Here is a 14,522-nt window from a genome sequence, read left to right on the forward strand (position 1 = left end):
GAGCTTAATGGCAATGCACTTAAAGTAGTTACCATTGCCAGTCTGCCTGGTCTGGTGTGTCCATCATCTGTATCATCGGTATCCTCCGTATCATCCTCGACAACAACTCCTCCGGCTCCTGCTCCGACACCGACTCCGGCAGCTATTCGAGCATCCTCTGCCTCCTCAGCGGTAGCTGCCGTTGCTGCATTCCAAGAACGTGCTCTCACCGACATGTTCAAGGCCCAGTTTAGTGCCCTATCGGCGGCAGCAGGCATTGCCACTGGAACTGGATCCACTAATGGAAGTGGAACAGCAACTGGTGCTGAAACTGGACATGCAGCTGGAACTGGACTAAATGATAACTGTGATGTCATGCCAGTATTTGACGCACCTTACGATTTGAGCATTGGAACGAGGCTTAAAAAAATGTAAATTTTTACTTGGAGAAATCACAAATAAGATACTTTTTATTCTTCGGGATGCCCCGAAGATTCAAAATACACACTTCTAAATACATTTGTCCTGAAATCTACTATAGCCGATGAAGTAAATAAACATTCCTTCTCTTATCAAACATACTTTTTTATTATTTAAAATTCGTTTTCATTTGTTTTAATAATCCAATAGTCCGAAACCGGGGGTTGTTCCTCTAGTCTTTAGCATTATTACTTACTAATGTGAGAAATGAATTAGTCTCACCTATGTTGTGTCAAAATTTTAGCCTTCTAGGTCTTGCCGTTTGGGCAGCACAAATATCAGTCAGTCAGTCATGATAAACAGTTTTATATATATAGATTATAAATACTTGGATATTAATCGCAATTGAATGTATGTTAATGGTATAAAAAATTATAAATGTGTTCACTTAAAATATTTTCAGAAATTTGGATATTAAAAGCTCATCGAATACGCAAGCAAATGACTGTAAAGATAGTTCGAATGATAAGAAGAAACCACATATCAAAAAACCTCTAAATGCATTTATGCTCTACATGAAAGAGATGCGTGCCAAAGTTGTTGCCGAATGTACACTCAAAGAGTCAGCGGCGATAAATCAGATTTTAGGACGACGGGTAAGCTATTTTGTAATACGAGTATAAGAATATAGATTTTATGAATTCCAATTCCAATATCAATCAGACGCAAAGTCATATTGCTTTTTTTTTTATTCGAATTATAATGCAAAGGTAAAAATGTGCGTTTTAGTTTTCAGAGGGGTTTGGTTTCGTCACGATAAAGATAATAATACGATGAATTCCTGCTACAATTCGACATACTCACTTACTTATTATAACTCTCATCAATTTATTAAATATATCATATATAAATGTATAGAAAATATGTATGCTTGATATGAAAAGTACGATATATAATTTGTATAAGTATATAGCGTAGAGTAAGTACGTCGTATATGAAATATAAATATATATTATCGTCGAAAGTTAATAAGAGACAAATGAGTAAAGTCAGCTTCCAATAAGTGTTCCATTCTAAATGTAAAAATCTAAACTATTATCTGATTCCATTCCCACATTAATGATACATTTTTGTAGTGGCACGAACTTTCCCGCGAAGAACAAAGCAAATATTACGAAAAAGCGCGGCAAGAGCGTCAATTGCATATGGAGTTGTATCCGGGGTGGAGCGCACGAGATAATTACGGTTACGTGTCGAAAAAGAAAAAGCGTAAAAAAGACAGATCGACTGCGGATTCGGGAGGTATTGCACAAAATTGTCAAATTTGTTACACTCTCTCTCTATCTCTCTGTCTCTCTCTCTCTTTCTCCTTTATTATTATTATTACTCTTCTCTAACAACTGCATTTAACATTTTTATGTTTCTCTTTTCGTTTCGTTTTCGTTGAAATTCTTTGTCATTAAAATTAAAATTACATGCATACCTTCATACATACCTTCATACTACATACATACATATACACATATTAACATTAACAGCAATAATACAAGCACACATATTAAACATCAGCTACTAATCCACCAACAACAAAAACAAATTAAATTATAACATGTACCAACTATCTACATATGTAATTTGTGTAAATACTTAGAATAAATTTAACTCTCGTACCATGTATTTATTTAACACAAAAACAACATCAAAATCAAAATTAACAACAAACGATAGAAATACTAAATTATATATTTTAAATTGAACTAATTGAATATTCGATTCGAAATGTTAGAAAGAGCAGTTTGACTGCTTTGTATTTTGCATATATATTTAGAGTTGTATCTAGAAGATTAAATAACTAGAAGTGTACCACATACCTCAAATATTAATTTAATTAAACATATTAATATTTACCTCAGAATCGTCTTCTTCGGTAACCCGAAGTTTAGCTTGCATACATTTCTGATTTCGTTAAAAAAAAATCAAACAATTGAAATGATTAAAACTAATGCTAAAAAAACCTCTCCTCCGTGTAAAAAAAACCAGTCTGTAACCAGATAGCGTATTTAATATTGATGAAACACATTTTCAACTTCTCTAAGCATTGATAAGACCATGGGAATAGGGTGGGTATTGGCTAAATGATATAGGGTATAGGCATTCCAGATTATGTTCTGATTTAAGCAATGCATTTTGATTATACTCGTATAGCTTGTAGTTTAGATTACAAGTCATTCAATTATCATTCAACACATTCACCGACTAACGATTAACTCTAAACATCGATTCCTTCTGAGATAGACAAATGAAAAAAGTTTTCAAATGTAAGATTCAATTATGTTGAGTTATGCTTAGCAATATTCTGAATTCCGTTGAAAAACACCTCCGTATGCGTTTTGCTTCAAAATGCAGTTTCAGATTCTACTGTAGGACTCATGTTTTAGGACTTTTCAAATGTATATGTATATGTATCAGATCCAGAGAATTAATTGGCGAAAACAATATCAATACACTTATTACGATCACATGAACACAATATATGTATATTTCTTTGCATCAAATTGGCAAGCAAAGTCGAGAAAAGAGGAAAGTTTAATTCTAAAAAAATAAAGAAAACATTTCATTTTATTTAATGCTTTCATTTCCATAGATTCTTGAGAACAAAAAGTATCAAAAATATTAAAAATAAAATATTCTTACGAATTCAATATACTCTATACGTGTGGACTTGAAATTGGCGAATTGCATGCACCCGAAACCGTCTACAAGATCGATCAGTCAAAGCTTTTCAACATTCAATATTTACGCAGATTATGAGCGATAATTCTCCAGATAGAAACATATATCGTTTTTATACTTGCATAATATATACATACATACGTATCGTGTTCTTTATACTCATTGACAGAAATTGACTTTTAGCATAGCTAGTATATATAAATAAAGATATAGATATATGTACATTAGGGTTCATCGATTTGTATGGTCCCAAAAAATGTAATATTGGTAAGCCCAATTGGCAATCTACGGTCAATTCTAAGATGTTTTCACCAAGAAATATATATAAAAAAAACCATAGTGCTAAAGTTAATTCCTAGTCCCCGCTTTTAAAGATGAAAAATAAATAATTTTTTTTTTCCAAAATTTTTAGCATTTATTTATCAACATATCCGTACTGTTTTTAGTCCAATCCCGACAAGATTGGGATCAAACTCTTGTTAAGACCAGAACTTTCCAAATTTTATAAAAACAAACAGCCAAAGGTTCTTTAAACATATTTTTCGACCATGCAAGCACTATAAAACACTACATTTTTCAACCCATAAAGCGGTAACTAGGAATTGATTTTAGAATTATAGTTTCTTGGTGAAAAAAATTTAGAGTTGACCGTAGATTACCAATTTGGGCTACTAATTTTTTGTAATAAATTCCATACACTCTAATATAATATATATATATATATATATATATATATATATATATTTTTTTTAATTTGCGCATATCGCAATAATAATTGAGCGAAAATCGAATTGAACTAATCGCCTCGAACGATAAACGTTTTGAGATATACGATATACTATTAATTTAATATATATAAATGAATTCGCACCGATTTGCACACAACAACTACAATTACCAATACAATTACAATTCCAATTACACACAATTCTTTTCGCGACCCCTTCGCATATACGCCTATATATTTGCCACACCCCCAGTGGCATGCCTTGGGGCGTGAGGAGCAGGCGAAATATTACGAGTTGGCGCGACGGGAACGCCAACTGCACATGCAGATGTATCCCGATTGGAGTTCGCGCACGAACGCCACACGCGGCAAGAAGCGGAAACGGAAGCCAGAGGCAAGCAACGACGGAGGAGGTTAGAAACATTTCTATTGTTAACTATTTATTGTATTGTACACGTGTTGTACGATACATGAATAAATATTATGTACTATATCATACCAATTCGAAACCGAACTCAAATTCAAATTCAAAGAATCAAAGTCAGACAAGTCAAACTTGTGATGGTCACACCGAAATTCATTTGACCAATATTAAATATTTTATTATAAAAATAATCATTAAACACATACGCATACACATTTTTCTGTGTGAATGTGTATGAATGTATTATATATATATTCATATACTTGTACAAACGTTGTAGGGGGAGGTTGAGCATTATTTTAAATATACGTATATAAATATGAATTCGGATTCAGATTCCGATTTAAAAGATCTTCGAATTATTTTAAAAAAATAATTGCTTTGCCTTAGGAACTGCATCTCACTTTGCTTATCAGATACTAAACAAATATAAATATATAATCCCAAACTTAAAGTGTATGCAGACGTTTTGTTTCGGCAATGACGAAATATAAAACAAATGATTTTATCGAGTGTAGCATCATCCACATATATCATCCATGTCATTCATAATATAAATCGGGTATTGTTGTATATTAATTGTATCGTATGTCTGATTGTCTATCAATGATTTTAAATCAAACATTTTTCATCAGTTTGTTACTACAGTGCCTGCACTAAATCAATTTCGCAGTGATATGGCATATATATGTATTTTATATGTCTGTAATTCTCGTACAAATTAAAAATAAGTGCTTACATATGTACATACTTATTAAATGCATGCATACTGGTATTTGTATAATTATTTTTGATTGTTATGTCTTTTTTTCTTAATTAAATTAAGTCGCTTAAGAGTGCTTAAGTAGAAGATACTAATTAAAACTTACACAAACACACAAATAATCTAGTGTTAATTCCTCAACTTTTCTTCCTTATCTAGTTAATTTATATTAGAAAGAAGTAGCTCTATCTTTTTTTTTTTTTTTGTTTTTGCATATTTTGCAAACAGAAATATTCAATAATTTCAGTAATAATTTTTATAGCTAGTTCCTTTTTTAGAGTATTTCCGGAACGTAACCAAAATAGAAAAAAGTAATATAATTAATTGAAAATACCTGTTTCTAATCGACTTTTAGGTGTTTTAGTCCTTGCTTCCCTTTTACGTATGATGACATTATTTATAATACTTATTTTACTGTTACTGTTAATAGTAATTATAAATTGAATATTTGTTCATATCATACAACTGTAGTACTGCGCAGCTTACATGCATACTTAATTTAACCTGTATTATAATGAATGCTTTAACTATTTTCTACCCAACTAACAACTTACTGATTAAATATGTATTTCTTATCATTAACATTCCAAGCAAACAAACAAATTAAAACTATTTTCTCTTAGGCAACAATATGAAAAAGTGTCGAGCTCGCTTTGGTCTGGATCAGCAGAATCAATGGTGTAAACCCTGCAGGTATGTTTTCATCTATATATATATATATATATACACATCTTAATAGATACACATAAAAATATGTATACATATAAATACATATATTTAAACACAATAATTATGTAGGGACAGGATTTCAGATAGTTAATCACTAAAGAGTGTAAAAAATTCCATTTAAGGATTACTGTATTTTCATCCCACTCACAAATTAACAGTAATGATTATATTTAATATGATATAAAATACAGCTAAGGTCATGAAATAGGTGCAAAATATATTTTGTTGGTACTTTTCCCAAAAAATGCCATTATTAAATACAAATTTGTCAATTATCTGCTGCATATTTCATTTCTGACAATTTTATGAGCATAGCTGAATTTTCATATATGTATATTTAAGAAAAGTAACAATGACTTTTACGCAACGCAACCGTTAGAATCTACAATCTACACAATCGGTAAAACTAATTTAAAACGCATGTCGCCCCCAATGCAGCTCCCCTTGTTCCCATTATTCCCCTATATTCCCCTTATACCCATTGCCTGCACCTTGCACAGCAATTATATTAAGAACATTTTAATGTGGTACAGTGTACACTACACATGTGTGTAAAATAAAAAAGGTGCGCAACTTTCTAGTTTTACTGGAAATCTTTGATTAGATTCAAGTAAAAAAAGGAAAACTTATGCATTATAACATTAAAGAAAAATGACTACTTTATTGTTTCCAATTAATTATTGTTAACAATTTACGTTGTTTATTCATATATTAAAAACTGCGATTTTAAGATTATTCTTAATATTAGTAATTTGGTCTTAAAATAGTCTTATCTTAAGAACAAAATATGTAAGATGAATGTTCTTGATTTCAGAAGTCGGTCTTTTTTGCAGTGAACAAAATAATAGTTATATTCAGACGTAATAAGATGTCGATCATGGTTAGAATTTAATGTTTGATTACAGCAGAATAAAATTGAAACCAATCGATCGAAAGCAAATAATAATTGAAGCAACTATTGAATTGTTCATTTCATAAGTCGTCTACTGTACTATAATACTGGCTAAAATGAAATCACAACCAACACAAAACCCAGAACACACTGTAATGCCCATAGTAACAGTTCTACACTGTCTGCCATATGTATCGGTCATCCTTGTTCTTAAACTAAGTAATCTATTTGCATTGTAATTTAAACTGCATACTTACATAAACTTTGTTTTCATTCTTTCATTACCATATTTTTATGTGTTTTTCTAAAATTGTACTTTTATTTTGAATTCATATTAATTAAACCCACTCAATTTATTTAATTTACATTAATATTAAAATTATTATAAGCAACATACGTAAATTGCTGTAATTCTCTGGAGCAGAGCAGGCTTAGAGAGTGAACTTCAAACTCTTAAAGTTTCCACTTGGCAACTGAGAATATACCAAACTTGAAACAACAACAAACAATAACACATGAACGTTAGTAAAAATATACATAGTACTCCTCGTTACCTTGAAAGGTTTAATGTTGTTAATTAAGTTGTATGTTTATAAGATATATATTAAATTAGGTAAACTTTTTTCACACTCCACTTGTGGGGAGGACCATGTGTGTTATTTGTAAATACCAGGGAATTATACCGGAAACGGTACCGGAAACCATAGTTCTGAAATCAATTTCTGGTCTTCGCTTATTGAGTTGAAAAAATTTGTGTTTTTAGTGCTTGCATGGATAGAAATTATGTTTCAAGGGCAATTGGTCCTTTAATTCTATTAAATTTTGAAAGTACTGGTCCTAACAAGAGTTTTGATACCAAACTACTCAGGACCGGACCTAAAACACTAAAGTTATCATATTAAAAACATGCTAAAAGTTTCAAAAAAATTCATTTCTCAACTCAAAAAGCGGGGACCAGAAATTGATATTAGAACTATGGTTTCTGGGTGAAAGCATCTTAGAATTGACCGTAGATGACAAATTTGAGCTAACATTTTTTGTGAAAAGAATCGATGCACCATAATGTGCATATATGATTTTTCTTTAAAATAATTAATAACTTCAAATTTATGTTGGATCTATCTTGATAAAAATACATGCGTACATATATTTTACTATTAATTTTTGTTTTATAACATTTGTTCTACTACTGATACCGGAAACGAAAGAACAAAACCAAAAATGGAACCTATCACGGATATAGTTGTTTTGAGATGTTCCGAAACCGATATCTGTTTCCGTGTAATTCCCTGTTCAAGACTGGTACTGATACACTCCCTACACATACACAGAAATCACATTGAGTTAAAAAACAAAAAAAGAAAACAATAATTCCTTGATGATGATAACTATCACTCTTTTTTCCCAAATGCTTAACCAAACACTCTTTCGGACCATTTAATGACAACAACTTAACCTGAAACTTAAAAAAAAAACTGATTACTTGCGATCTTAACTCAGTCCAAGTGTCGGTTTGGGCGTCAACAACATTGTTGGGGGCCCAGGTGTTAATAGCCTAAGTGTCGGCATGCTCACACACACACCTGGCATGGTGGGAGTAGGAGTAGGAGTGGGAGGTACCACCACAGTGATGCTACCGAACTCATCATCGAGTTCCTCGTCATCATCAACGTCTTCATCACATACACAACAATCTCACTTGCAAATGCTGACCAGTAGTAATGGAAATGGATCTGCAGTCACGCTGAATGGCAATACGAGTACGTGTACCCAGCAGCCGGTCGGCGGAGGCGGTGGTGGAGGTGGTACATCAGCTAGTACACAGCAGCTCTCTCCCCAGGCACCTCCAACTTATGTCAACTTGTAAGATTCAACGATTTGGCACATCCCACAAACGACATCGAATTATACAGGAATATCCCAGGATAATAAAAACAACAAGAACAACATGCAACATTCACAACAACAATTCCACAGCAGAGGAATCTCAATCACTCTGCAAAGCACCAGTAAATAACTTGCAATTATTTTATATAAGTCAATGTATGCCAATTTGCCATAAAATTTAACTAAATGCATATCTAAAAAATCTAAAAAAAAAAATTAAAATTTAATTGGTGTTCCAATAAATAGCATCCAGCCGCATTAGCATTCATTTTTTTATTAACATCGTTAGTTTTTCTTTCGTTTTATTAAATAATTAATAATTCCATTTTACAATGCTTACTTATTTTCCTATACTTAAACAAATATACAGATCTTTGAATCAATATAAAAACAACAAAAATTTTAAAAAGTCCGATTTGATTTGAATATGACGATTTAAATCTATTTGTGTTGTGTTTTAAAATATTAATATTAAAAGACATATTTACATAAACTAAACCGGTTTGATTCGGGGTCTTAATTAAAATTTAATTTAAATTTAATTAAAATTGTTAAAGAGAATTCTGCTAATGTGGCGTAAATATTTAAAAGTATAGATGCCCAGATTGGATTCGAAGAATGTCCACTAAATGTATATGTACATAGTATTTGATGTTTGCTTATATCTACTTATTAAACTAAATATATATATATATATATATATATGTTTTTTTTTTAATTTTTTTTTTTGTTATTCTACTTGTAAGAATTTCATTTCGTGCACTTTGTGGCATTTGTTAAAATACTTATGGGATAATAGGGATTATACTTGTACATTCAATATGTATTTATGCATATATGTACATTATATATCTTTGACTATTACCTTTGCTAGAGCTGTTTGTTAATGTTCTTATTGTTGTTGTTGTTGTTGCTGTTGTTGTTTGCGTTTTAATTTTTGAGTATGTTAACATCATGAGTTTTAAGATACATTTTTGACATTCGTGTTCGAGTTGTTAATAATGAGTCTGTTGATTGTTATGATTTTCAATATATAATACGAGTGTAACAATTTTTTCTTGAACTTCAATTGATACTCACAATAATTATTATTCGTAAATTTCAATTGATGTTTTACTTACTCACAATTCTTTGATGTTGTATAATGTAAGCTTTCCATCTAATTGGTAATAATGAGTTCGTAATACCCTGATTTTATACCTTATTTTTTTATATTACTATTACTATATTAATCTTGTTATTATTATTATTTTGCATTGCGTGTTCAGAGTGCTTTTTAGGTATGATTTATTTGTTTCAAATCCTGTAAACATTTAATCCATCTCAGTTGAAATTTTAGGGAATATTTTATTTTTTTTATTTTGCATGCCAATCGATACGTGCAAATTTAATCATTAATGTTAAAAAATAAAACAATATGTAGATCCTGTTTTCAATTTAATTCATCAATATCATTTGACCTACACGAAAAGTTTATTAAATGTACAAATTATACGCAGAAGAGAAAGGTTAATAAATTAAGCTGTTAATGGAATAAATTATTAAAAATATAGCTTATTTTTTCTGATGAAACATATGATTGTCATTCATTAGAAATATATATTATGACAAGGTCCCTTACAAAACTATAATCAATATTAAATAATTTCACGAGAAATGACCATTACATGATAATAATTTCTCAATGCATTCGAGTTATCAACTGGATTTTAGTTTAGATAATTGTTGAAGGAATTTCTTAGGGCCGCTAAATAATGATTATTTTGTTTTGTTCAATTAAAAAAATCATTCACTTCTGTTAACTTTAAAAGAGCGTGAAGTATACTAACATTTTTATTTAAGGGTAATCTATGCAATATCACCAACTTTATTATTATTATTATTTTATACATAAAATAATGATTATTTTTGAGCAAAAAAATTAAACTCAAGAAATATTCATTATTTTTTAGCAATAAAAAATAAAATTCATAAACTATTGATTATTTCTTGAGTTTTTTTTTTTGCTCAAAAGTAATCTTAAGTAAAATAATCAAAATCAAAAATTATGATTATTTCTTAAGTTAAATAATAAAACTTATAATGATTACAGTCCCTGGAATTTCTAGTTGATTACCAATTTAAGATTTATATTGCCGAGGAATAATGAAAATTGGATTTCGCTTATCACATTTTTATTTATTTATTTTTATATACTTGTTAAGTGTTGCATTGCAAATAAATAAAATAATTTTCTGCACGATCGATTTGCATATAAGTTATTTGTGTTGATTATGATTACGATTATGATTATCTAGTGTAGTGATGAATAATAATTATAATATATGTTAAGATCGTTGGCATGTATTTATTAAGTTGATGTTCATGTGCATTTGAAATTGCATTTTTGTGGAATGCTTTGATAATTAATGCATTAAAGTAGCACATGAACCATTTATGATCAATTCATTTAAATGCAATTAACTAATTATTTATTTATTATTATTATTTTTATGATTTGTGCAGACGTAAAAAGAAATGCATCCGATACATGGAGGCATTGAACGGAGGCAGCGGGAACGGGATGCAGGAGGACATGGATATGGATGATACGGGCAATTTGAGTCAGCTGAGCGATGACGACGATGATGATGATGATCTGGGTGACATGGCTGCCAGCTGTGGCAGTGGCGATGAGACCGAGCGAGAGCGAGACAGAGAGAGAGTTACACACAAAATGGCCGACAACGAGGACAACGAATCCATGAGCCAGTCATTGTCCAGCCCAGGCTGCCTCAGCGGACTGTCTAGTCTTCAGAGTCCCTCGACCACCACGAGTCTGGCCAGTCCCCTTAATATAAACATGTTAACTAGTCCAGCGACACCAGCGACCGCGTTGCCAACTGCAACCGCTAATATGCTCTCGCTCTCCGTCTCTGCCGAGCAGCCGATCTCCAGAGCAGGATCGGGATCGGGTTCGGGTTCGGGCTCGAGCAGTGGTTCGACTTGTAGCATAATTAATACGCCAAATACCTCAAGCACAGCATCGCCAGCATCGGCGTCAACGACGGGCAGCGGGATCGGGATCGGAATCGGTTTAGGGACCGCAAATGAGCGGGCAATGATGCTTGGCACTCGTTTCAGTTATTTGGGCATGGGATTAATTAACAATCCAGAGCAAGTGTTTCAACATCTCAACAGTGTAACGGACACGATCACAAACACGAGCACGAGCAACTCGTCTACGAATGGATTTAGTAGCAGCACTTACAGCGGGTCTGTTAATGCAGCAGTGAGCAAGGTTGTGACTTCACCAACACCAACAACTACACCAACGACAGCATCCAAAACCACAACAACAACAACACCCTTACCTGCTAGCACCTTACACCGTAATCCAATTGGCGCCAATCCTAGAGACATTAATAATCCTTTGAGCATCAATCAGTTGACGAAGCGAAGGGAGGATCACATATCGTTACTTGATGCGAATCCGTATGTACATCCACATGCACATCCGCATCCACATCCGACGCATCCACATCCGCATCCACATCCACATCACTCGCTCTTTAGCAGCAGCAGCTTCAGTCAACACTTCCAGCAACAGTTGAGTAATCACAGCATCGCACTCGGCATGGGAATGGGCATGGGAATGGGAATGGGCATTGAGTCGGCCGTCAGTCATCCGACAATGGATACGCCCAGCTTAAAGCGTCGCAATACATCCGATCCACCAACTGGAGCAGCTGGTAATGCCGCTTCCACAACTAATGCCTCGGAAACTGGAGCAATTAGTGTCTCATAGCAGTTTCGTATCTCTTACGACCTCTCAACATCCATCTTACACTCTATGATCGGTGAGTCAGTCAGTCAGGACAAAGAGTTTTTTATAGGAGCAGGGATCGCAAATACAAATATCAATCAGAGTTTTGAGTTTTCACAAATTCTCAGATATACTATTTATTGATAGCATATCTCTTCTTTTTTATATTTAAAAACCGATCGATCCCTGCATATGAGAATTCCCAAAAACAAAATACAAATACAATAATCAAGAAAGAATAAACGTGCAATTCCCCGATGATTTCGCCTGCTATCTAATGATAATGTCATTATTGTAACATTGTAACATGTGGCCATTAATGGATAAGTGCCAAAAAGTACTCTCTTTATATGTATCAATGTATGTACCAATCACAACCATAACAACAACATTATTATCGTATAATCCTTGAGAGCTATTCAAATGTCGAGTGTGCTCTAGTCTCACAAAACTAGAATTACCTATATGTAAATGAAAATGATAACCATACAAGACCATACAACACGACAAGGTTCACAGCTATAAGTTATGTATTCATACATACATACATATATATATATATATATATATACAGATATACTAATTACATATGTGCATCACAAAATAATGAATATTCCTTGAGTTTTATTTTGTTTTGCTTATAAATAAAACTTCTGTTGTTATAACTTAAAATTAATTATTATTTCATGGGTATATCAGTAAAAATTAAAAATAATAAGAATGAGAATGAGGTAATTTTTATAATAAAACTTATAATAATTACAGTCCCTGAAAATAACGATAACATATATGTATCTGCTATTATCACATTTGAGATACATTCACATCCCGAGTCACTTATTCTGTCTCTGTCTCGGTTATTTTTTCAGCTGCTCTTTTGATATTTTGATTGAACCACCTTCCTAGTTTTATTATCATATCTTGGCCAGATTCGATCTCTTTTTACAAATTGCATTACCACCATATGTATGTGTATATATGTATATATAGGTTCATATGTGTGTGTATAGAAAAACGTTCGAATTTATTGATCATTGGACCTGATAGCTACTATTGCAAATTAAGTATACATTTCTATGTCTGTTGTTAAATGTGAATATTCATATGGACTCGAATGTATTTACATATGTAGCTGGAATCAAATATGCATACATATATTTCAAAGAATGTATTAAATAATGTAATATACACATTTACTCGTGAATACATACGTATGTACATACTTATACATGGTATGTATGCATGTAATATACGTGAATATATGTAGGTATTCAGGCTTTTTTTATACTAGTCGTCGACCTTGTCAAATTTCGCTTAATAAATTTCAATTATTATTTTGCATTTGATAAATTAGACAACTTAAATAAACCTATTTCTATTCAATAATAAGACTTGTCCGATCACCGCCCGATTTGAAACCCAACAAAAAGAAATCAAATTTGTCAATCAATGGAATATTTTCATTTTGCTTTTTTTTTCGTATTTGCCGGACAGATAAAAAGGTCTTACATAGATTGATACGCATATATACGATGATTATACGATGATAAGACAGTCCTACATATAGAGAAGAATACCAATTGTATAATATATATAAGAGAGTAAACCAATCATTGAGTACAGACAGAGATTAAAATAAATGCGAGTATGTATATGAGGATTTATAAAATGCGATATTAATTTCGATATATATATATAACATAATACTTAATATGTATGTACATTCAAATTCAAGTATATAGGTATAACAATTATGTAATTTTAAAGCCATTGCCAATTATAATTATACGTATAACAAAAACAAAGACTGTTAAATACATATTATAATTACTAACATATGTACATAAGCATATACACACACATATGTGCACACACACAAACATGAGTATTCATAAAGCTACATAATATACATATGTATATGTACTTGGCACGCATTACTTATGTACATACACAGACAGACACATTTACACACAAACTAACATTAATATATATATATATATATATATATATATATATATATATATATATATATATATATATATATATATATATATATATATATATATATATATATATAATATAAATATATATAAATAAATCGTCGCTACGATTACGACAAATCAACCAGCCATATACACATACATGTATCTATTTATCTATTCG

General features: G+C 31.5%; 1 protein-coding gene across 4 annotated transcripts in view; it reads left to right on the forward strand.

Moving 5' to 3' along the window:
- LOC117793440 (protein pangolin, isoforms A/H/I/S) overlaps positions 1 to 12,844 on the forward strand; it is a 44,379-nt gene extending 31,535 nt beyond the window's left edge. For 2 of the 4 annotated variants that reach the window (XM_034633789.1, XM_034633864.1), the window contains 4 exons: positions 863 to 1,055; positions 1,536 to 1,701; positions 5,670 to 5,739; positions 11,060 to 12,844. In XM_034633789.1, coding sequence (XP_034489680.1) covers positions 863 to 1,055; positions 1,536 to 1,701; positions 5,670 to 5,739; positions 11,060 to 12,341 — 1,711 coding nt within the window. In that variant the 3' untranslated portion in view covers positions 12,342 to 12,844. Of the gene's footprint in view, positions 1 to 862; positions 1,056 to 1,535; positions 1,702 to 4,112; positions 4,273 to 5,669; positions 5,740 to 11,059 lie in introns of those variants that run through there. The other 2 variants (XM_034633943.1, XM_034634020.1) reach the window with 2 other exon arrangements.
- Positions 12,845 to 14,522: the final 1,678 nt, after the last annotated feature.

Source organism: Drosophila innubila, chromosome 4, assembly GCF_004354385.1.
Source record: "Drosophila innubila isolate TH190305 chromosome 4, UK_Dinn_1.0, whole genome shotgun sequence".
Classification (NCBI taxonomy): Eukaryota; Metazoa; Arthropoda; class Insecta; order Diptera; family Drosophilidae; genus Drosophila; species Drosophila innubila.